Below are 26,070 nucleotides of genomic sequence, written 5' to 3'. Positions count from 1 at the left end.
CCAAATGGCGGATCCGGATCCGGACCGCGCGATGGTTCGGAACGGACCCATGACCAATCTATGATGATTTTTTTTCAGGGCGCATTCGCAAACGTTGGCGCAGCAATTCTAGTTAATACAGAAAAGGCGTCACTGATTTGAGCCAATCAAATATTTTGTTTACGATCCACTGCCAATTGCGCAGCAGACCGGAAGAGAGTGTTGCTGACAGTATGCCTTGCTAAAAAGTTAGCAAGGTCGATGCGTGTTGTTTTGAATGAATGGACATAGAAATTTAGTTTCGTTCTGGCTGCAGCCGTTTCAAAACCAGTGTGCATTATATGCTCCGAAACCGTCGCCACATTGCGAAGCGCCACTACGAAACAAAGCACCGCCCTTTTGTGCAAAGTTATCCGCTGAAGTTTGAGGTGAGCGCACGCAAAAACATAGAACTTCGAGTGCAGTATAACAGATGTTTACATTTTTGTTTACAGCCCAGCGGCATGCAAACGAATGTTCACTAAAAGTATCATGGATTTTGGGGAAACATAAAAAAACATTCAGTGATGGGGAAGTTGTGAAGGAGTGCTTAAATGCGGTTGCACAAACATTATTTAAAGGAAAACACAAAGACCAGATGTGTGAAATAATCTACCAAATCCCAATGGCCCTGACTGCGTTCCAACCCAGAATTAAGTCACTGGCAGGGCAGTCACAAACTAATTTTGCTCATTAAGAGAAGTTAAAATAATATTCAAAAGAAAAGGTGGTGTCAAAGCTCATTTTGAATTAGTTTTTCATGAGGACAGCCATTTTTGTTGATTGTGTACTGAACATGTTGACCTGTTTTACTTGGATAATTAAGATTTCCGTTTTTTTTTTAGGCTGATAAGATGTTAACTCAATGCTTAGCACTTGATATATTTCTGCAGGAGATATTTTACTGTTCTTTTCTGGAAGTGGCAAACTTAAGTTCCTGGAGCCACATTTTCTTGAATGCGAAATAAACGCCTAATATTTTTTTGACTGGCAAAGGTGTTTAATGGGAACATTGCTAAATATTTAGTATTTAAGTGTGCTCTGTTGAAACTGACTAAATTTTGAAACTATATAAAAATGTGAACATAGGCTAGACATTAAGGGAAGTTGGACTTTGGTTTGGACCTTTTAATTGGAAGAAATTTTAGTCGTGGACCTTTGTGACTTTTAAATGAATACCTCTGCACTAGGGAGTGAGACGACAAGCACAGGTGAACACAATCAGATAGAGCACAAGACACACACTAAACAAGGAAAACCATGAAATGAAAATGAAAAAATATTAAGTCGAAAACAACAAACAGACAATGACTGTGTGGCTCTGACTACGCTGACACATCACAATTTACCTACTGTCCTTTATCCACTTTGAAAAGCTGGTTTTCATGCCTGCCTAATCTTTCTCTCTCTCTCCCCTCTTTCTTTTTCGGTTTTGTGCCCCCGAGCACTTTCTATTTTGCTTCTCCATCTCCATCAGACTTTTGAATTGTAAACACTGACCGCTTGCGTACTAGAGGGCGGAGAAGGATCGCGAGGGGGTGTTCCCGTTGTCAGAACGGGACATTCCCGTTAAAAAACAGGAACACCAATTTGTGGCTGCAGCTAGACCATATTGGGAGGGCGCGCGCACTGGACTCTGTGTCTGTGTGTGCGCACGGCGCGCAGGAGGTGGAGGAGGCGCCGTGACAGTCACGGAGTAGAGGGGTGTCTCTCAGTGACGTGCCTATATTAGCATTAGTGATCAGGTCAAACCATACCTGTGAACAAACTGTTTAATACACAAAATGGCCACTCAAAAATGATTTTCCTTCCATCGCTTTGGCGCCCTCTAGCGTAGCGCTCCTATGCACCGCATGTAAAAGGTTGTTGGGTTATGTGCACACTGACAATCAGTTTAGGGGTGTCAAACTCATTTTTGTGGATGGGCCACATCGTAGTTGTGGTTTCCCTCAGACTGTGAAACCATATAAATTGATTGGAAAGCCAGTTTTGAAATCAGAAGCTAGTAAGTAATTGTTCAACAATGTTTCAATTTATTTTAAAAGGGGAGGATTGGTAACAAATAAATGGCAATATCTCATATCTCAGTGTTTTTAAAAGTGAAGAAAATATGCTAGAAACAGGAAGTTGATGCAGATGATTTGCCCTTTGCGGGCCACATAAAATGAGGTTGCGGGCCAGATCTGGCCCCTGGGCCTTGAGTTTGACACCTGTGGTTTAGGGTGTACCCCGCCTACTGCATGATTAAAAAGAATTAAAAGTATGACATTTTACAATAAAGCCAGAAGCAAAGTTCTTTTCGATGAACTGCACAAAGAACAAAGTTAAATCGTAAAACAAAGAACAAAGATAAATTGTCAAATTGTTTATTTACCTTGGTATCTTGGCAGTTGTTTTCAAGAACACTATACCCCACCACACGATGAATGAAGTGTTCAAAGTTGGACCAGACCATTTAAAAAATTTCAGTTGGAAGAGGATGTCAATGACAAAGAGAATAACTGAGATACAATTAATCACTTTGAATGTACCTGATGTGTGCATTTAACACCTACACCTTCAGTGAAGTCCTACTTAGTCCGACTTGAATAAATCCCCCTGATATTTCCATCACTTATGACACCACGGCTGGAGAAATAATGATACAGAAAGACAATTATGCACAACTGAGTGAGTGTTGGACAATCTAGGTCCTCTTGAAACTTCCGTCTCAAAAACGGCCTTGCAAGTGTATCTGCAATTCAATCCCCACTTTTCCTTCCTTCGGACATTGCGGTTTAAAAAAGCAAGAATATATTTTAGATTTTGAACGGTCTAGGGCTGACCCAACTAGTCGACGTACTCGATGAAGTATATACGTCGGTGCGAACAATATATCGTAGACGGCGCGAGTCGATGACGTAAATACATTAGTACGCACAACATACCGTCGAGTGCTGATGGTGTATATATATCCGCACGTGCATACCTTCAGTTGTAAACAAGTGCGCACAGCAGAAAAGAAAGGAGAACAGCATAAATGGCAGAGGCGCCAGATCCGAGCGTTCCAGGTGGGGAACAGGAGAGCGGCACGCCAAAGCAGCTAAAAAAACGGACACGAAAGTTCAAAGTATGGACATATTTCAACACAAAGTCCAACGAGTTGGTTGTTGCCTTTGTAAATCAACGAAGAACGAACACCTGAAGCGACATCACCTGGGTATACTGCTTGAAGACGATAGAAAGCAAAAAAATAGAGGTCTTTAGTCTATGTGTCTAAGTTATGTGAGACGAATTAAGGTGCGTTGTTAAGTTTCATTTCTCTTAATTCACACAGTTTCCTCAAAACGACACTAGAGATGAGAAGATAATGAAATTGTGTCAAATCCTGTTTGTATTCACTTGAACTGGCCTTCAGTATTTGACCTCATTGTTTTTTGTTTATGTAAGAGTTATTTATTTTTTAGTTATTTATTCTTGTTAATTCTGTTACTTGGGCTGCTGAACATGCGCTCACACATTGTTTCACAGTAATGCATCGACAGGGAAATACATCATTCATGTTCACACGTCGGGCGGCACGCTGGCCCAACTGGTTAGCACAATGGCCTCACAGTGAGAGACAGCAGCGGTCGTGGGTTTGATCGGCCTTCCTGTGTGGAGTTTGCGTGTTCTCCCCGTGCATGTGTGGGTTTCCTCCGGGTACTCCGGTTTCCTCCCACATTCCAAAAACATGCATGGCAGGTTGATTCAACACTCTAAATTGCCCCTAGGTATGAGTGTGAGCGCAGATGGTTGTTTGTCTCTGTGTGCCCTGCAATTGGCTGGCAACCAGTTCAGGGTGTCCCCCGCCTACTGCCCGAAGATAGCTGGGATAGGCTCCAGCACCCCCCGCTACCCTAGTGAGGACAAGCGGTACAGAAAATGGATGGATGGATGGATGTTCACACGTCTTGATGCTTGCCTAAAGAGAGTTGTGACTGTTGATTCAATTTCAAGTTTTTTTGTTTGTTTTTTGGTTTAATAAATAAAGAATCCAAATGTTATGTTCACAGGTGTTTTTGTGAATTAATAATTGTCAATGCCAAAATAATTGCTGGATTATTTGGAAAATGTTTTAAAAATAATTTTTTAGACTAATCGGCTAATTGTAAGAGCCCTGGAACGGTCACCAGTTACGACTTTCTGGTGTGTTGATTCCGCATAGTGCTGCCCCCTCTCAACTGAATATCCAATCACAAGGCACGTTCATCACCTTCAACATAATGCCAGCGAGAAGGCCTTACTGTCATCAAGTCGAGATCTGATTGGATTTCGCCACTCTCTAGCAACTGTAAAAGCCCCCTTGAGACACAGAACAGACGCCCTTACAATTGTATCTGAAGGCCTCGGACGAACAGTGCGTGCTACTGGTATTATGAAATCTGACAGCGCGAGCTAGCTGAATTCTGATTGGACAAAACCTAAAAATTCAACACTAGGATATAATATGACAACAAAGTAAAGAATATGATCATGTTTTCTTGATTATTTTAGGCAAGCAGAGAAGGCCTTGACCCCCTACCTCTGCGTTTTGGTTACAAGCTTTCACTATTTCACCCACTAGTACATATGAAATTCGAAATATAGTTAGGTTTTGAAGTAATATAATAACAATATATACAGTATGTTATAACAATGGTAAAGCCACACACTTCCCAGCATGCTTTGATTCAGTGCAGGACATTCTGCTTCTAGTGGTGAGCAGTAGCGGGCTATTTGCCTGGGGGGGTTCCTGGCATCAGTGGTTGAGAGGGAGCTGTACCCAACCGGTGGCATCCTCCTTCTCAGCCATCAATGCTGGGAGCCAGCACATCGACAGCACCAGAACTGAGAAGTGAATCTCTGCGCGCCAAATCAAAGCTTGCTGGTAATTGCCATTGTTAAATTATGCTTTGTATACTGTATTTGTGAATCTTGATTAATGCTGGATAGAGATGGTTACCGAGCCCCGGTACTAAACTGGCCTGGGGGCTGAATTTTTAAAAACGGTAGTATTTATAAGATCCACTCTTAACAATTCTGTTTAACATCTTGGAAAAATAACTAAAATTAATTAAAGTACAAGTTAAATATCAGGCGGCTGCACTCACAATTATAGTATGCAGCAGCAAAGGTAAAATTAAACCAGTTGGAAAGGATCATGCACGGCTCATTCGTCATCACCCTCCAGCGATCAAGCGCTCCGGCAACTGCCTGAAGCCGCTTCTTCCGAGTCAGTGCCATTGCAGCGGGTGATAAATTTGTTTTTTAGAGTCGAGGAGAAATCAGCCGGGTGAACATTCACTAATTTACTGCTGTCACGTAACACAGGTACTGATTAAGTTTTTCACCCTGCGCAACCAACAGGTGCCTGTGAGAAACTCAATCAGTATTTGTGTCTGTGGGTAGCATAAGTTCTCCTGTTGGCAGACTTAAATAGAGATTGGTGAGAGCGTGTCCCAATGATCCTAGGAGCTAAGTTGTCGGGGTTTTTTGCCGCTGGTAGGGTCACCCATGGCAAACAGGTCCTAGGTGAGGGTCCAGACAAAGCTTGGCTCACCAAACCCCTTATGAAGCACAACATTATTGGACCAGTTTTCCTTTGCTCGGACGCAGGTCATCAGGGACCCCCTCTGGAGCCAGGCCTGGAGGTGGGGCTCGTTGGCGAGCATCTGGTGGCCGGACCTGCACCCATGGGGCTCGGCCGGGCACAGCCCGAAAAGGCAACGTGGGTCCCCCTTCCCATGGGCTCACCACTTGTGGGAGGGGGCAAAGGGGTTGGGTCCCATGTGAGCCGGGCAGCGGCAAGAGGCAGGGACCTTGGCGCTCTGATCCCCGGCTACAGAAACTAGCTCTTGGGACATGGAATGTCTCCTCTCTGGCAGGGAAGGAGCCAGAGCTGGTGTGCGAGGCAGAGAAGTTCCGACTAGACATAGTCGGGCTCACCTCCACACACAGCCTGGGTTCTAGTACCAGTCCTCTTGAGAGGGGTTGGACATTCTTCCACTCTGGAGTTGCCCAAGGTGAGAGATGCTGAGCAGGTGTGGGCATACTTATTGCCCCCGGCTTTGCGCCTGTACATTGGGGTTCACCCCGGTGGACGAGAGGGTAGCCTCTCTCCGCCTCAAGGTGGGGGGGACGGGTACTGACTGTTGTTTGTGCTTATGCACCAAACAGCAGTTCAGAGTATCACCCTTTTTGGAGTCTTTGGAAGGTGTGATGGAGAGTACTCCCCCTGGAGACTCCCTCTATCTGCTAGGGGACTTCAATGCTCACGTGGGTAATGACAGTGAGACCTGGAAGGGCGTAATTGGGAGGAACGGCCCGCCCAATCTGAACCAGAGTGGTGTTCTGTTACTGGACGTCTGTGCTCATCACGGATTGTCCATAACGAACACCATGTTCAAACATAAGGGTGTCCATATGTGCACTTGGCACCAGGACACCCTAGGCCGCAGTTCGATGATCGTCTTTGTAAGTGTGTCATCGGATTTGACACAAGTTGCGCGAGAGGCCACGGAAATATGCAAGCAAGGAGGGCTTCGTCTACATAAATTTATCTCGAACATGATGTTCAACAAAGTATTTCAACTTCTGAATGTTCTGTAAACACAACAACAAAGGACCTGGCATTTACATGACATAAGAAAGAACCTTGGGCATTCTGTGGAGTATTGAAGAAGACGCTTTCAGATTGGATAATGCTTTAAAAGCAACACGACAAGACCTTCTAGCTACTGTTGCACCCATCTACGACCCAATTGGCTTCTTGGAGCCATATGTGCTCAACGGTTAAAGGATCTTGCAGGAAATGTGCCACTAAAGTATCGATTGGAATGACACCCTACCAGAAGCACTAAGACCAAGGTGGGAGAGCTGCCAACGTGAATTTGCCAACCTTGACAAAGTCAACGCTGTTACTTTCCTGCTAGTTTCCGAGCGCTCCAAAAAACTGAGTTGCACTACTTTTCGGATGCAAGTACAAGTGGTTCTGGAAAATGCACCTATTTCAGGGCAATAAATGTTGAAGAGGAGATTCACTGTTCACTAGTAATGGCTAAAGCCCGTCTCTCTCCGACCAAACCAACTACAATTCCCAGACTCCAGTTAACTGCAGCCGTAGTGTCTCGGTCAGCAACATGTGAAAAGATGAACTTCTCTATGCTCAAGTCAAAGAATATTTCTGGACTGATTCAAAGGTAGTTTTAGGCTGCATAAATAATGATGCACGTCATTTCCATGTTTTTGTAGCTAAAAGAGTCCAAAGGATTCGGCCTAAGTAAGTGTACCATCTGAAGAGAACCCAGTTGATGTGCACATTAAGGGGCACATCTATCACAAAACTCATCTCATTTAACTGGTTCAGTGGCCCCTCCTTTCTGGGGAGAGGGACCTGCCCACAGTGCATGGTGTAGAGCTGGAATTGTCTATTGGAGATCCAGAAGTCAGAAAATTACAGACATTGCAAATAAAGGCTACTGAAACATTTAATATTACAGAATGTTTGTCCACATTCTCATCATAGTCCAAGGCAATCAAAGCTGTGGCATTTCTGATGAGAAGGGCTAAGAAAGTCAAATCAAAATCAGTGAGTGATCATGAGAGCGCAGACGTGTCATCACTCAGGATATGAAAAGACTGAAAAAACTTAACCGACACCAACTATCTAGGACGTCATAACAAAATGTACCACCCAGATCCATTCATGGATGCAGAAGGTCTATTCAAGGTGGGAGGAACTGTGCGATATAAATAAAGTTGTATTGTTTGTATTGTCACTTTCAGACTCTGTTGCGAATGTTAACGTTGGTTAGCTATGAAACTCCATTACCCACAATGCAGTTTAAATTGATATATCTATTTTAGATGAATCTTTACATCCTTCGTAATGGGTAATCTATATTCAACTTTGCTACGTTGCGTTCTCAGTGAGTCAAGCAATTCTGATTGTGGTAATTGCTTTAGTAAATAACATGCATTAAACGTGAGGTAATTAATTGTATACCTGTTTAAGTTATGTGATTAAATGTGTGTTTTAGTTCAGAATTTGTAACGCGTTACAAGACTCAGTAACTAATAATTTTACGAAAATTTCAGGGGTAACTTATAGTTACCCGAGCATTGGTGACAATATTTTAATTTCTGGCATTTTTATAAACAAACAATTACCGAGCACAAATAAAAATACCGTTAAGGTGCCGTATCCATAAGCAGTATAATTGAATAGTAGTATACATAAAATTTTATTGATTTCCCATCCCGACTGGTGGCTGTACATTCAGTTGGATCTTGCGTGCATAAAACCCAGACATAAATTTTTAGTGTGTGTGAAAGCCTGTGTTGAGTGGGTGACATCATTACTCTGTGGTGTGCATGCTGTGCTGTGTTCAAGTGGGGCATAGAAAATCTTCAATTGTTCCATTCCTGCACAGACATAACTTACAAAGATGCCCTTCAGAACTGAAATATGTTGCCATCCATTAAATTTCACTTGGATCGAATACAGGTAGCACAGTCCTCATATGGTAGAACTCATATATATATATATATATATATATGACATACTGTACCTCATTTTCATACTCCACAATAGCAGTCTTGTCCACATGGATATAGCTCTCTTTATAGCTTGCCAGGAGTCTGCAAGGAGCCTTTTTAACCCATCCGGCCTTACCAAGGAATTTGAGGTTGTGACACTGAGCTTGTTTCTCATGTGTGGCCTTCAATGATAAAAAAATAAAACAAAATACTCAATGTTACATGTACAAATGTTTCATTTCAAATGCAGACAGATCAGTAAATGCTGCCACAACTGTTTGTATTTTTCTTGTCAATACAAATGCACACAGTGCTGTTAAGTTGCAAATGTTTAAAGAAATAAAATACACATACCTATACAATCCAATTTTCACTTTTCTCATTTTGCTATACATAGTGTTACTGTTTTCAGTTTTTTTTTCCCTTTTAAAGCTGCACTCCGCAGGATTTAGCCCCAAAACATTTTTACAATAGCCTTTTAATTTGGCCATATATTACTTACACCTCTTATAAATAGCAAATTAACACTTTAGTTGTTCACAATGGGTATTCTTGCAAGCCTTTGTAAAAACGTTTTCAGACTGTAATCAGGTTTGAATTTCCCGCGCTCTTTCTGAGTATGTAACGTCATGTGCGCTCTCGGCATCGTCTCAAAGAGTTGTGACCAGAAATTTGAGCGGTGGAGAGCACTGAGATCGGATTTGTTCTTGAAAAGCGACGCATGAATGGCTTTCATTGTTCTCCAAAGTTAAGAAGTGATAATATTGTCATTTCCAAAGAAATGTATGGTTTTCAATAAGCAGTTACCTCAAGCTTGCCCAATTTCCAGTGCAAACTGCGGTAAAAGTGAAGCAGACGGTGAAATTTAGCATGAAAGGAACAACCAACAATGGATGAAATTGAAAAGTATAATGTTATGAATAAAAGACCTTCCATTGTGCGAGGTTCTATTCAGGCTAAATGTCGCCCTGTTTTCCTAGGTAAGGATAGCATATTGTAGCTATAGCATTCTAATAGCATGCTAGCGAAACATAAATCCCATTATACCAAGAGTAGTCATGGCGGTATCACACTGAGCAGTGAGTCATTTTTCTGTTCCTCAATTGTCATTTGTTACAATTCCAGCCTTTGTGCTGAGTCTTTAAGTAGTGCTCGTATGAGAAGGAGCATAATCCACGCAAAGAAAGGTGGGTGTAATGTAATTTTTCTGCCGCAGGTGGCAGTAGCGATTAGAAACTTAAAATCCTGCAGAGTGCAGCTTTTTTGCTGATGAACTCTTTAAATGGGCGTCGACTAATACTGTCTAAATGTATTGGTCATTATTATGAAATTTTAGTGCATTTTTTTCCATCTTCAGGTTAAACACTGCACTGCGTGTGAATCTGGCATTCCGTCTGCTGATTTGACTAGCAGAGAATCCTGACGTAATTTCTGGAATTTTGACATAGTCACGCCCCAGTGACATCAATTGGATGATTTTGATGTCATATAGATGTTGAATTGACATCAGATGCCCACTGGGTCTGCCTCCGGGGTGGGGTATACAAGTGGCTCAGTCACGTTCACGCTTCCGTAGCAAGTTGGAATAGTGGCGTTCACAAACGTCTTTATATTTTCAGGTTAGTTTTGTTAGTATTAGTGCTACTGTCATGTCATAGCCAGACCACACCCAACCCTCTTCCTCATCACAAGCCCAATGGTCCTGCAGGCAATGCCCCATTTGAGCGATATTTTCAAATATTAGTGAAGGGTGGAGCAAGAATCTGGTAGGTGGGTGAGTACATCTTTAATAGATCACTGGAGCTGTTTTCAGCACTCCCGTGAGATCGCTACATCAAGACAATATTTTTTTCTTCTGTTCTGTTTCTTGCGTGGGCATGTGGCAGTCGTTTAAGTGATCACGATTGGCTGGGATGCAAGCAAATTTGATTGGAATTCAATCAGAGGTTGAGATGGGCAGGTGTTGACACAACCGCCAGCTAAAGTAGTTGCTGTGCAACGTGAGTCCACACAAGAACTAAGTTGTGATAGCTGAGGAAACAATAAAGGAGAAGAATGGTGAAGCTGGTTAATGATGATTATTTATGTTTTCCCGCCGTTGAAATCATTTTAATTCATAATAATGTGTTTTATCTGATTAGTTGTTCAATAAATAAACAAATGCATGCTTTGCAGTACTTGGGATATGAATGGCATGAGAGATACATGTTTGGTGTTAATTATATTTCTTTTTGGCATATGAATTGCATGAGAAAGACATATCTCTTCCTTCCTTGTTTTGGTTGTTTCATTGTTTGCAGAGCTGGGCAGTCTGTCCTGGGGGCGGAACGTTCCGGCCTGGTCATTCAAGCATGCCACGAATTAGCCCTCGTGCGTGTGATGAACCCTACTCGCAAAATGGGCAAACGTCAAAAATTGCCTCAGAACACATCAAAAGCGTGGAGGGGCAGAACGGGGTGACAATTTTTATGCATAAGGCCGGTGGGTCGAGGCCGGAACCAAACAGAGATTGCGGCCCGAAGGCGGGGGACTGACTGGCAACAAAGGAAAAGGGTGCAGTGCCCAGCTCAGATTTTGTTTGCTCGTATGTTGTTCAGTTCAAGCCGTGACCTTACATGGTTAAGTTAAGGATGAAGTCAAAGAACAACTTTTTGTGCCTTGATCTGAGTCGTCAGATCAATTGTTGAATTCCATAGAATTACTGTGAATATTTTGGACTTTGGAGATCTGTTAAATGTTAATAAACGTGACAAAATAATTCAAATATACTTTTTCTGGTCTGTAATTACTTTTTTTAAAGGGAAATGTCATATTTACAATGCTGAAAAGTTATTGCACGTTTTAAAGTGTCTACTTTCAACAAGAAACTCATTGCATCATACTTTATAAATGAGCTGTGCAATATGAAATGTTCGTATTGCCACTGAATTAGAGCGGCAACAAAAAAAAATGATTATTGTGTGAAAACTCGGGCTGTCAAAATTAAAGCGTTAACTCAGGTGATTAATCCAAATTTTTTTAATGCAGTTAAATATTTTAACTCAGTGAACAAAGTTTGGTTTACTTAAAAAATAATTTGCATACTTTGCAAATACTGTGCAATATCAGGTGAGACTGCTCAGCAAACTACCTCGAGAGCAGCGAGCAGACTTCTGTCGGTGCGCCTTCCGACAAGCAGGCAACGTTCCCTCTCTGGTTTACTTAAAAAATAATTTGCATACTTTGCAAATATTGTGCAATATCAGCTGTACATCTTTAGCACGTCTCAGAACAAAACGCTGCGTTACAAACCAACACTGCTGGAGTGTGTCGTTAGTGGGCCATTTTGAGAAATGATTTGAAGAAAAATGCCTGTCTCCCTTTAGATCATATTCAAGAATCAAAGAATGCTATTAGAACTGTCTTTGAATTAAATATACATCATATTTGGTGATTTTGCATCAATTCCAAGATATTATTCAAGTAAATATCTGGTACAAGCTTCGCAAAAAATAGTAGTTGAAAAATTTGATTAATCGCAATTAATCTTGGAATTATTTTTTTTATTAATTAGTTAAAACTTGACAGCACTAGTTAAAACATGTTTTAATTTCCATATTTTTCTTCTGAAACAGGACGTTCTTCCAAAGAATGATTCAGTTACTGGTTTGTTCTATGAAATGTAAAAAAAAAAAAAATGTCACCAATTTTTTTTTAAACGCTTTTCGTCACAACGGTGGCGAGCGTGAGGTACACTCTGAACAACAGCCAATTGTACTTGATCATTCTTTCCGAAGTAAAAGTAAATGTACTAATTCCAAGAATTTGGCTAATTTTATATTAAGGTATTTGGACTGTTAATCATCAATTGATTCAATAATGGAAAGTTGTAGATTGAGCAAATAATCGTGCCATCTCTACATTGAAACCGACTCGAATCGTAAGCATAAAGAATCAAACCAAATCGAATCGTTCCCATTTAAAACCTAACCGTCCTTGAATCGAATGGCACCCCATGTAGCGAGATGAATATCAAATCGTCTTTAATGGAGAGATTTACACCCCTAATAGATATGGTCAGTTTTGACTTTATTGATACACACAGTATTTTTGTTATTATTACGCATGCCCTTTCGATCTATGTGTTTTGTTAGAATTATCAATTATACCATCTCCATTCTGAACTCTCACACACACACACACACAACCGCCCTTACCTTGCAGAACAGCGACTTAATGTGTTTTTATTGATCCAATTTTGTATTATTTTCCATCTCATTATTTATTCTTTTATTTATCTAATTTATATATTTAAATTATTGTTGTATAGCACTGGAGAGGGGATCTCTCTAATCTCGTTGAACACTGTACAATGACAATGAAGGGATTTCTGCTTCTGATTTATATACGTCATCCATCAGTATTTGTTTTGTGTAAATTAATTGAGTATGTTGCTAATTTCATTTATGGTTTACAATATGGGATTATTTACAGGACAAAATAGCAGTTCCATTATTCATATTAAAAAATAAATGTGATTGATACAAATATGAATCAAAGGTAGTGATCTCCCAACATACTCAAAACATATATGTTAGGGATGTTTCTATCAAAACAAGCCTGAACAAATGAATCAACCAGCCAAGTTTGTCTGTCATTTACGCGCGGGGCAGCCCTCGAACTCCGAGGCGAAGCCAGCGTGTTCGACTGCACACATGGTTTTTATTTGCGTCAGCATAAGCAATTTGAATATGCAATACAGAATGGGAAACTTGACATTTGACTCCATCACACTCTTCCAGCCTATTCTAATGGTTTCAGATTACAAGACATCTTTTGGTGTATGGTGTATTTTCACAAGGCCTGACACATACAAGTTATCTCTCTGGCCATGACGATATTGTTGCTTTAGAGGTACCAAGCCTTGTGCTGAACCTCCCCAAGTCATAAGTTACGGCCTTAGAAGCGAGTGAGTCTCTCTTTATCTGCTAAGGGTCTAAGAGGTCATCAACACCTCAAGGGAGGTGTTCACAGAAAAGGGCTCTGGCGTTGGGGAGTCACATTCGCGAGGAGCCGTACCTGGCACCCATAGGACAGTTCAATTTGAGGCCAGAAAGATACGAATGCATGTGCAACAAAGGGGGCCTGTAAGATTAGTTATAGTTTGAAACTTGCTGAGATGACAAACTAAACAACAAAACTAACAGATGAACATACAAACTTAAATTTCTTTAACAATATATTATAACGCACATGTTGGAATAATTATATGTTGGTCAAGTCAAGTCAAGTCAATTTTATTTGTATAGCCCTTAATCACAGACAGTCTCAAAGGGCTTTACATAGCCACAATCGACATCCCCGATCTTAACCCCCAGGAGGGCAAGGAAAAACTCACAAAACCTCATTAGGGGAAAAGTGAGAAACCTTGAGAAGGGACCACAGATGGGGGAATCCCCCTTCCAGGATGCAATGGATGCCAACTGGGCAACATTTGACACATACAATGATGCTATGCAATAATAGATAAGATAATGTAAGAGTCAATTGAATGAAGTGCTGCAGGAAGATGACTTCAGTGGAGTGGGTCCTCATCCAGGGCCGTAATATCCATGGCAGCATATCCGGAGATGAGCCTTCGATCTTGTACCGGTCAGTTGGTGAAAATTCAGTACAGCCACTTCCAAGTGAATCGCCATCACCTAATTCGGGGAATTGGGAACAGAAAAGAAAGAACAGAAATAGCAAACAGGCCAACAAGTAGTACAACGAAGTGCTGAAATATAAGGAAATCAGAAAAGGCGCTGCATGAAGACGACTTCGGCAGAGCAGGTCCCTTCCCGGTTCGTCAGTGCCGTAATCTTCAAAGCATGTCCCCATCACCTAATTCCCAAGCAGGGGAAGGAGGGGGCAGAAAAGAGAAGAACCGGCAGTAAACAGGCCAACAAATAATTCAATTAGATGCTAAAGTATATTAATAAATTGATCAAATGTTGCGCTGCAGGAAGACGACATCACTGGAACAGGTGCATGCCCAGTTGGTCAATGCCTTAAACTTCCTAGTGGGTCACCGTCACCTAATCCCCCAGCCGGGGGAAAAGGGGGCAGAAAAGAAAACAAAAGAGAAAAAAAAAAGCGGCAGTAAACAGGCCAACAAACATTTCAGCTAAATGCACAAGAGTATAAATGCATCTTTAATAGTGTTTTGAACATTTCTACTGAAGTGGCGCCTCGAATATCTGAGGGTAGTGCATTCCAAAGCATTGGTGCCCGAATAGAGAACGCTCTAGAACCTGCGGACTTCTTTTTGGCTCGCGGGATCACTAAAAGACCAGCATTTTGTGAGCGAAGGTTTCGTGACGGAACATATGGTACCACGAGGTCAACGAGATAGGAAGGTGCTAAGCCGTGCAATATTTTAAAAGTAAGTAGCAGACTTTAAAATCACATCTCAAGTGGACCGGAAGCCAATGCAAATTGGCTAATATCGGGGTAATATAATCAAACTTTCTCGTCTTAGTTAAGAGTCTAGCTGCTGCATTTTGAACTAACTGCAGACTTTTAATACTAGACATGGGGAGACCCGAGAGCAAAGCGTTACAATAGTCGAGGCGAGACGTAACAAACGCATGGATTAAGATTTCCGCGTCACACGTTGATAGAATTGGGCGAATTTTAGCAATGTTACGCAGATGAAAAAACGCAGTTCGAGTAATATTTTTAATGTGCATTTGAAATGACATAGTTGCGTCAAATATAACACCGAGATTTTTTGTTGAATCCTTTTGGGTAATATTACATTTATCGATATTCAGAGTGGTGTCTTTGAAAAGGTACCGATGACGCGCTGGTCCAATGATGAGCATCTCGGTTTTATCTGAGTTAAGACGCAAAAAATTGAAATTGTTTAATTTCGGCAAGGCACGCCTCTAATTTATAGCAGTCGCGCGGATTCGTTATATCCAACGGCATGTATAATTGCGTATCATCAGCATAACAGTGAAAACTAATGTTATATTTCCGTACAATATCACCAAGCGGTAGCATATAGATGCTAAACAATAGAGGTCCAAGTACCGATCCCTGCGGAACTCCACGTGATCTTACAAAGATCCGAAGTCGTATTGCCATGAATTACACGGTGCGTCCTCTCCGACAGATACGAATTAAACCAAGAATGCGCTGAACCTGAAATGCCAACACACGTTTCAAGGCGTTTTAATAATATGTTATGATCAACGGTATCAAAAGCGGCACTAAGATCGAGTAAGAGTAATATTGATGAAGTGTCGCCGTCCAAAGCTATGAGAAGATCATTAGTAACTTTAGCAAGGGCCGTCTCAGTAGAGTGGTCGGCTCAAAAACCCGATTGGAAAGGTTCAAATTGATTATTAGCAGTCATATATTCATTAAGTTGTTGCGCTACGACTTTTTCAAGAATTTTTGCAATAAACAGAAGATTTGAAACCGGCCTATAGCTGTTGAGACTCTCTGGGTCAAGGTTTGGTTGCTTAAGTAACGGTCGGATAACGGCGGTCCTAAAAGCTGCTGGTACTACACCCGTGGTAAGTGATAGATTAATTATATTTAAAACAGACGGTCCTAGGGTCGTAAACAGTTCTTTAATTAGTTCGCCAGGAAGCGGATCGAGCACACAAGTTGTCGGTTTTGCCGCACTAACCAATTTTGTTAGGCTCTCAAGAGATATTTTTTTAAATTGACAAGGTTATCGGACAGTTATCAGCCCTAATGTCCCTATTGACACCATTTATCGCGGAATTCGACGGAATTTTAAGAACAGTGTCTTTAATCTCATCACGAATACATTCTATCTTCTGAGTAAAAAATTGCATAAAATCGTGAGCTGAATAGGAAGAGCTATCCGAGGTTGGTCGCTGTTGCGTTAGCATTGCTACGGTATCAAATAACTATTTAGGGTTGTTTTTATGTAAGACAATTAATCTAGAATAATAATTAGTTTTGGCTAGTTTAAGCGCTTCTTTGTATATTAGTAAACTTTCGCACCATGCCTGACGGAAGACCTCAAGTTTGGTCGCACGCCATTTGCGCTCAAGCTTCCTACAAGATCGTTTCAGTACGCGCGTTTCCTCTGTAAACCACGGAGTAAGCCTCTTTGGACGAGTTTCAGTTTTTAAAGGCGCGACGGAGTCAAGCGCATTTAACAAAGCGACATTAAAGTTGTTTGTGAGATCATCAATCGTACCAATATAATTAGGAAACGAAGCAGTTGCTAAAGGGAGTAGCTCAGAGAACGCAACGATGGTTGAGGAGCTAATGTTACGGCTGCTATAATTTTGATTATGGTCAGAACGATGACAGTGAGCCAAGACTTCAAATTTGATAAAGTAATGGTCAGATATAGCACTGGTATATGGTAATACAATTATTTTTGAAGATGCTAAGCCTCGGGTTAATACCAAATCTAGCGTGTTGCCATTTATATGCGTTGCTTCATTTATTATTTGCGTGAAACCAAACATATCAATGATTGTCCGAAACGCCACGGTAAGTGGTTCCGACGGGAGATTCATATGAATGTTGAAGTCGCCCATGATAAGTATATTATCCGCATGAGTTACTAAATCAGCTACGAATTCAGAAAATTCATCTAAAAAGCCGGAGTAAGAGCCAGGTGGACGATAAAGAACGGCAAGATAAAACGGCAGCTCGGCTGAGGATCGCATAATGAGAACTTCAAATGTTTTAAAGGAATTGCTAAAACGACGACTAAGTTTTAGGTTAGATTCGGAAATGAGGGCTACACCCCCGCCTTTCTTTTGAGGGCGCGCAACATGCGAGCTCACGAAGTTTGGAGGTGAAGCCTCATTTAGCGGTAAAAACTGATTCGGTTTTAACCAGGTCTCGCAAAGACCAATCATGTTAAGATTATGGTCTCTAATAAGGTCATTAACTAACAAGGCTTTCGATGAAAGCGATCTAATATTTAAAAAACCGAGTTTCAGTAAAATAGGTCTATCTAAGTTATTCCGCGCAACAGGACTCCTGGTCATAATATTAAGGAGATTGCCTTGCCTAGGACCCGGATTGTAGCTCGAGCGACTATAAACGCGGCGAGAAATTCTGACGGTCGGAATCCGATAGTTATTTACCAGCTTTCGAGTGCTATTATTTTGAGAGAACGGCTCGTCGTCAATAAAACCGACCGAGGAGGAATGCTTAAACCCATCATGTATTGCCACCTCAGTAGAAATTATATCAGTATGAGATGTAACAGCGTATGGTGTGTAGCGCTCAAATCTAGAAGAAAAGCTATGTGTGTTGTCTAAGTCTAGCATAGCGCTAGTTAGCTCTAGCCTTACAGACTCCATACCCTTCCTTACAGGCTCACTATTCGCCTGCAGCCCGACCTGCTCTAATATGAATAGTCATGGAAGGCTCAAACAATAATCTATGTTTCTAGAAAGAGTGATGGGCCCTTCCCAGTTAGGGTGAAGGCCGTCCATCCTCAGCAGGTCGGGTCGGCCCCAGAAAGAAGGCCAGTTATCTATAAACTGCAGTCCCTGCTCACTACAAAAACTAGCCAGCCACTTATTTAGCGAGAATAATCTACTAAACCTCTCATCATTGCCTCTCGCAGGCAAGGGGCCAGAGACAATTACTCAATGCCGACTCATCTTTCTGGCGAGATCACAAGTCCTTGCTATGTTTTTCTTTGTGATCTCTGATTGCTTCATCCTAGTGTCATTGGAGCCAACGTGTATCACTATATCTGAATAGCTAGCGTTGTTTGCACTGCGCTGGTGTATAGGTGTCTTGCGCGCTAGCTCCATAAGATTAGCTTCTATGTCGGGTGCTCTGGCCCCAGGAATACACATTACTGTGGCTGGATTTTCAAGCTTAATGTTGCGGGTAATGGAGTCACCTATCACTAAGGTGCGGGAGCCATGAGACCGAGGTGGAATGGAGCTGCTATGTGTCTTAACAGGCTCACCGCGATTAGCAAGCCGTTTACGGCCAATGCTAACCAGACTAGCAGGTTGGCTACAACCCGTGCTAACAGTTGTGTCCGCCACGTTTACGCTTACCACATTACTCTGCTCTAGCTGGCGGACACGTCCCTCTAGCAGGGAGAGTCTTTCCATGAGAATGGTGCAAGTGTTGCATGTGGTGGTGCACGAAACCATAGTTGCGTTTACTCGCCCGGTGGATAAAAGCGGAGGAAAAGATGTCGCGCCGAAAGTGACGTCCTGTCGCGCCGAAAGTGACGTCTCCTCTCCCAGGCTGAAGTGCTCTTTCTTGGTAATCATACATTTGGTTGATTTCATCATTTCTATATTAAATTCATCATGTGCTATTAAAATAATCAGATGTGATTAACTTGCAAGATTCACTTCTGCTTCAAACTCATATGACAGCAGGATGAAACCAGAAACCTGCTGAGCGCTGGGGACGAAAGAGGAACGAAGTCTCAAAAAGCAATACCACGTCTAAAAGTAGCATATTTGATAACCTTTGGATGACTGAACACATGTACACATGTAAACCTCCACCTACATACACACATAATCAGACAATTACAGTATGCGATTACAACCGCACCCCTTAGATTGGAAACATCCATGTAATAAGCATGAGATGTGTTCCATGCCCCGGTGTTAGTGTGCATTCCTAACCTCAAGTGAGTACACTTGTGTATTTATATCGTTTACAGTGTTTATTCATCGCGCCGCTGTGCATCGTCATATGTATTCCTGTCTAGTCCGGTGTTGTCGTTGTGCGTCACCGCCATGCTTCTTGCCGTGCTCCATCGCCGCGCTCCCTTTGAAGTTCGCCGCGTAACTGAATGTGTGTTCCTTAACTCGGCGTGTGAATATCTAAATGTTCCTCTCTGTGTGTTGGTTACATAAAGGAAGTTGTGCTCCACTACGGTGCACTCCTTTGTATAGTTTTGTACATCTATGCACGTCAGGTCTGCCGTTTACTGGGCAGTGCGCGTTCCTCATTGCCGCCGCCATTGGTCGCCGTCCATGCCCGTAATCGGCCATTGTTTATTGACGCAAAGTCGATGCATGTCTCATTTGGCTTTGTGTAGTTAGCGCATGCAAAGTACACTTACAGCTACTATTCTGTTCAGTTGAGCCATGCACTTATGTGTTGTTTTCTCCTTGTTACAGAACCACATGTACACTTGTACACACGTTCAGTTGTACACTAGCTCACAAGCTCACACGCACCCACGAAGACTTACATGCGTTCCTACGTACACACCGACACACTCTGCATCTCCATCGTCACCTCATTTCTACCAATGTGCCCATGTTTGTCTGCCTGTTGGCTTTGCTGTTTCATGTTGGTTGATGAGAAACCATTAAAACTGCCAACCCACATCTTCTACTCATCCTTGTGTTCTAACCGACACCCGGGGATGAAAAGAGCATATCACCTTTGAGCCGAGTCACCTATACAGTCCACCCTAGGCTCTCCAACATTGTGGTCCTTCGAGCCGGATGCTCTCCTTACCCTTGATCAACATGTTCGAAGATTGTGGAGCACGACTGTAGCGTCAGACACGCCCCCCCCCCCCCCCCACCTATTTCGGCAACTACCATGTTCAATATATCGGGCACTGGCAGCGAGACAGACATGGGTACGAAGAGGAGTGGCTATCTCACGAAGAGGGAGCAGCCAAGATGACACCCCCTTACTTCACCCCCACTCCCTTTACGAATCACCACAGGCGGGATGCTGACCTCCACGAGGCGGACCTGTACCACCCAGTGCGGAGGATCTGCAGTCCGGAATCCCAGCTAGCCCACCTGCAGTATCCACAGGGAGATCCCAGGGAGGAGGTCCGAGGACCACACTCTCCCTATCCTGTGCCGCACAAACGCGCCTTGGGAGACGTCACACAGGACATCCAGAAAGAGAAGGTCATGTTACAACAACCACAGCAAGTCGTTCATTCCGATGTAGCGGCACTCGACGAAGTTCAGGCTGAAATGAGGAGGCTCACCAACACAGTACTCAGTCTTCAGCAATCTACGTCACACTCCGTCAGCAGTCATGACCCCCATCCCGTCCACTCGGTAGATGAAGAGGACTGGCCTGAACCCCCGCCATGGCCTGACACAGCAGACTGTGACAACCCGCCGACTCCACGATGACTGAGCAAATAGAATAGCCGATTTCATCTCGCCACTGCGAAGTGTCGCCAGTGAAGGTCAGAAGTCAGCCTTTCCACCTTCGCACAGCCCTGCCCCCCTCATTTGGCTTCCTCTTCCATCGCGTCACAGCGCTACAAGTGGAGTCATGGCTTCCCACCTTCGCATCACCTCCTGACGATCTCCGCTGCACATCTCATGTGGTGAGACTGCTCAGCAAACTACCTCTAGAGCAGTGAGCAGACTTCCGTCGGTGCACCTTCCGACAAGCAGGCAACGTTCCCACTTTGCTTGATCTCGCCCAGTGGCTCAAATATGAATTGTGGTGTCTGGACTTCGATGGGCCAACAGCATCCAAACGGGCAAAAGAGAAGCAAGCATCCAAGTCCGATAGCCGTCAAGGACAGCGGACTGTTGCCGTTCCCCACAGCGCCAAGAGCACAGAGAACAACAGCGCACCGGTGAAGGACTCACCGAGGAAGAAAGGGAGACCCAAGCCCTACTGCCCTTTCTGCGAAAACGAGGACCACTTTCTTAGTAAGTGCACAAGTAAACAAGCTGAGCAGAGAAGTACTCACAAATTGGATAAAGACCAACAAGAGGTTCTGGCGCAGTGCAAGGCATCACCAAGCAGCCCCGTGTGATCTGAAGAAGCCCTGCAGCCAAGGTCAAGGAAAGCATCGACAGGCCCGTCATGAAGTTAACAACAGACAACATAGACTTTCGAACTACAAAAACAGTCAGCAAGTGAGACCCACTACTGAAGTCCTGTACATTGACCGCTCCCCAGAGGGACACAAGGTCTTACTGAAGGTCGTCCAAGTGCTTCTTCATCATGGCAACCGCACCATAACTACCTATGCCATCCTGGACGACGGGTCAGAAAGGACAATGCTGCTGTCAGCAGCTGCCCGAGAGCTGGGCATACAAGGCACGAGGGAGGACCTCCCACTGCGAACCATTCGACAGGATGTTCAGACTCTCCGTGGCTCGACGGTGTCTTTCCGCATCTCTCCCGCTGCTGACCCCAAGACGAGCTTCAAAGTCTCTAAAGCCTTCACTGCAGCACGCCTTGGTCTGGCAGACCAGTCCTCCCGATGGATCGACTCCAGCGGAGGTACCCTCATTTGGTTGGGTTACCCATCAAGCCCTTTCACAATGTCAAGCCACTGTTTCTTATTGGGTCCGACCACCCACACCTGATTACCACTGTCGAGCCAATCAGACTGGGCACTCCAGGTTGACTAGCTGCTCTCCGTACCAGATTAGGCTGGGTTCTCCATGGTCCGGCGAAGGTCATCCAGGACCCCTTACGTCCCCAAGGGTGTTTGTTGACATCAGTATTTGCAGTCGATACATAACTGTTTAGACACGTCAAAAGACTCTGGCAACTCAACACTCTTCCCTACAGAAGCGAGAAGATTGTGACGAGGTCAAAGCAGGATCAAGCAGCCGTGGCCCTGCTCAAAGAGAAGACCATCCGCTTAGAGGTGCACGGGATCCTTCGCAATGCCACCCCACTTCTGCATAAACGAGACATGCCTATTCTCCACACACCGAAAGAAGCCGTCATCCAGAGTCTGCGGAGCACAGAACGACTACTGGCCAAAGATCCAGAGCGTGCCGAGGTCTACGGCATCGAGATCCAGAAGCTGGTGGATGCAGGCTCCGTCTGTTAAGCCATGAAGAAGTTAACCAAGCGGGAGAAGAGTGGTACATTCCACACCACATGGTGAGCCATCGCAGCAAGAACAAAATCGCTTTCAATTGCTCTTATCGGTATTGTCATGGTCCATTTTGTGCTGGCATGTTTTTTTTTGTTTTTGCCCAGCTGGAGTGGGGGCGTTTCCTTCCAGCGCCTTGTTCCTGTTCATGTCGTCATGGCTGGAGAGGCGCGCCCACCAGCCACGCACCTGTCACTTGTCAAGTCATTGATTACTGCACTATTTAAGCACTCCACGCTGACAACTCAGCGTCTGAAGATTCCTCTTGCTCATGGTTCCAAGTTGTGAATTACTAGACAACTCGCTATTGCATCCCGAGTACTTTGTTCGCGTTCATTGTATGTGTTTTTCTCTTTTCGTTTATTGATCTTCTCGGTTGAGCTCGCTCGTTAACTGGCTTTCCTTGCCCTTCTGCGGCAAGCGATTTTTGTTCTCTTTTGTTACTTGCCTTTTGCAAGCGTTTTTCATTCCCGTCGTTATTCCCCTGGTGTGAGTTTTTCCACCAGCGTTTTTTGTTGCACTTCTTCGGTCTTGCGTATCATTATATATATTGTCTTTTTGGAAAAATAAATATCTTTGCTAAATCCATCCTCCTGTGTCTGCGCTTAGAGTCCTGATTCTATTTTCCAGCAGTCCTGGAAAATTACTGAACAGGTATAGAGGCCAGAGCCTGAACTATTCACTGCTGCCTGGACCCGCTTTTGGGAGTGCTGCTGCACTTAGGGAACACGCCGTCACCCTTACTGCAGACATTAAAGGGATGTTCCATCAAGTCCACCTACTCCCTGCTGACCGTTCCCTCCTTCGATTTTCTGGCGTGACTTGATCAGAGGTGACCCTCCAGAAGTGTACGAGGGGCAAGTTCTTCCATTTGGTACCACTTGTAGCCCCTGCTGCGCTACGTTCACCCTGCAACGCCGTGTAGCCAAACATAGCCAACCAGAAGATGACGTGAGGTTCTCTATTGAGAGATGTTTTTATGTGAACAACCTCCTGCAGAGTCTTCCTACTCCTCAAGAAGCCAGTCGTCTGGTGGACAGATTCCGAGCGCTCCTAGCTGCTGGCGGATTCGACCTAAGGCAGTGGGCAAGTAACATGCCGAGCGTTGTTGAAGACCTACCCAAGCAGGCAAGATCAGACTGCTTTGAGCTCCATCTTCCCCACGACCAGTCGGATTCCCCCGAATACACACTAGGACTCAGCTGGCACTGTCATATGGACACTATGAGTTACAAACATCGACAAATCGAGTATGGTGCGGAACATCTGCCGCGTCTTAGCCAGTCAGTACGACCCCCTAGGGTTCCTGATCCCATACACCACTCAAGCCAAGATGCTTGTCCGACGCCTCTGGGAGAAGCACAGAGGCTGGGATCATCCTCTTCTCCCCCAAGACCTCCTACAAGCATGGAACAGCTGGGAAGAAGAGTTAAGGTTCCTCCCTCAAGTCACCGTACCAAGAGCCTACCTACCTGCTGAGGTAGACTCGTCCAGCGTCACACATGAAGTTCACATATTCTCCGATGCTTCCAAACAAGCATGCGGGTCAGTGGCGTACTTGAGAACAAGCGACAAGCAAGGTCAAGTCCACCTGTCCTTCCCTCTTGCACGCTGAAGAGTTGCACCCAAGCGTCTCCTCTCTATGCCCAGACTGGAGCTGTGCGGAGCTGTCACAGGAGCCCAAATGGCTAAGCTCGTCAGGTGGGAGCTCACGCTGAAGATTACACAGACAATCCTGTGGACAGATTCCACCACGGTTCGGACGTGGCTGCAGTCGGAGTCCTGACGTTTCAAGGTCTTTGTTGGCACTACAGTGGCATAGATACAGGAACTCACCAGCCCAGATGCCTGGCGATACATCGACGCAGAGAGGAATCCTGCTGATGATATCACAAGGGGCAAGACACTGCTAGACCTTTTGAAACCCAACCGGTGGAGTCAAGGACCGTCATTCCTTCTCCAACCCCCAGAAAATTGGCCAGTCAGGCCTAGACTTGATAAGGATGACGATACCTCAGAGTTAAGGAAGTCTGCCTTCTGTGGAGTCATTACAGTCCCAGTCAGCACCGCAGATGCGACGCAATATGACTTGGAAGGACATGTTAAACGCCACAGTGCAGGAGCTGCAGGGGGCGGCAGATCAGAGCAGCGGTCATACTGCTGAAGATTACCGCAGGGCAGAGATCCTCATCCTCAAGCGATCCCAACGTGGTAGCTTCCCAGACAAGCTGGGGCTCCTGAGGGCTGGCAAGCCTGTCTCATCCAGCAGCCGACTACTCACCTTGTCTCCTGAAATGGATGAAGAGGTCATTCGCGTTGAAGGTAGGCTTTGCTGAGGATTTCAACCAGATAGCAGTTCATCCTATCGCGCTGGATCCCAGCCACCCCTCCACTAAACTCCTCATTCAAGACTTTGACAGCCGTCTGCATCACCCTGGACCAGAGAGAGTGTTCGCTGAGATACGCCGCTCCTACTGGATCCTGCGTGGCCACAAAGCAGTACGCTGCTACCAACATACCTGCACAGAATGTCGATGCTGGAAGGCTAGACCTGCTGTCCCCAAGATGGCGGACCTACCACCTGCTCGGCTACGCCTCTTCAAGCCAGCCTTCTTATCCACGGGGATGGATTGTTTCGGGCCATTCCAGGTGAAGATGGGAAGACGCACGGAGAAGAGGTGGGGCATCATATTTATGCCTCACCACCAGAGGCGTACACTTAGACCTTCTGAACACGATCGATGCTGACCCGTTCCTGATGACCCTCAGGCGGTTCATAGCACGGTGAGGGACACCCACTGAGCTGTATTCGGACGAGGGAACCAACTTCAGAGGAGCAGAAAGGGATCTGCGAGAGGCATTCGCGACCCTGTCCCCAGATCTACAGCAACAGCTAGCCAAGCAGAAAATCAGCTTCCATTTCAACCCACCTGCCACACCCCACTTCGGAGGGACGTGGGAAAGGGAGATACGTTCCATGTTGGCAGCCTTGTACACCATGGTGGGAGCCCAGCCAGTCCCAGAGGAAGTACTAAGGACCATACTGCTTGAAGTGGAAGGGATCCTTAATTCGAAGCCACTAGGATACATCTCATCCAGCCTCAATGACCTCGATCCTGTGACACCCAATGTCCTGTTGATGGGGCGGCCAGATGGATCATTACCCAGATTGTGTATCCAGAGACTGACCTGCTGAGCCGTCGTCACGAGAGACACTCCCAAGTTTTGGCAAACCACTTCTGGTCCAGCTTCCTGCGTAACTACCTACCCAGCCTGCAGACACGCCAGAAGTGGCAATCCACCAGAGCTGATATCATCATGGACGCTGTCGTGATGCTGGTGGACCCCCAGCTTCCAAGGGCGATGTGGCTCGAGGGCCACGTCACCCAAGTCCATCCCAGCGATGATGGACACGTCCGCTCTGTTGATGTGCAGATCGGCGAGCGCAACTACATCAGGCCAGTGGCCAGGTTGGTCGTTCTGCCAGCTCTCCCGGCTGGTGATGAGGACATCGCTACAATCAAGACCAGCCTGCTGTGAGACATTCGGGACTCTATCACCTTTCTTAGGAGCGACTATACTTCGAACATTCGGGGGCGGCTGTTAGAAAGGTTTCTGAGGTTGAATGTCGTCATGGTTTGTGTGCTTATTATATGATTAGAATCGCG

General features: G+C 44.6%; 1 protein-coding gene across 2 annotated transcripts in view; it reads right to left on the bottom strand.

The window, feature by feature from the left end:
* The window catches only part of plekho2 (pleckstrin homology domain containing O2), a 65,461-nt gene that overhangs the window by 26,635 nt on the left and 12,756 nt on the right, over positions 1 to 26,070 (bottom strand). For both annotated transcript variants that reach the window (XM_088296665.1, XM_088296664.1), the window contains exon 2: positions 8,589 to 8,738. In XM_088296665.1, the coding sequence (XP_088152791.1) occupies positions 8,589 to 8,738 (150 nt within the window). The remainder of the gene's footprint in view (positions 1 to 8,588; positions 8,739 to 26,070) is intronic.

The sequence above is a fragment of the Idiotropiscis lumnitzeri genome, chromosome 5 (assembly GCF_059441095.1).
Source record: "Idiotropiscis lumnitzeri isolate Australia: NSW breed Sydney's pygmy pipehorse chromosome 5, RoL_Ilum_1.0, whole genome shotgun sequence".
Taxonomy (NCBI): Eukaryota; Metazoa; Chordata; class Actinopteri; order Syngnathiformes; family Syngnathidae; genus Idiotropiscis; species Idiotropiscis lumnitzeri.
The sequence above is the reverse complement of the archived record's forward strand: the minus strand, read 5'-3'. Positions and strand labels throughout refer to the sequence as shown.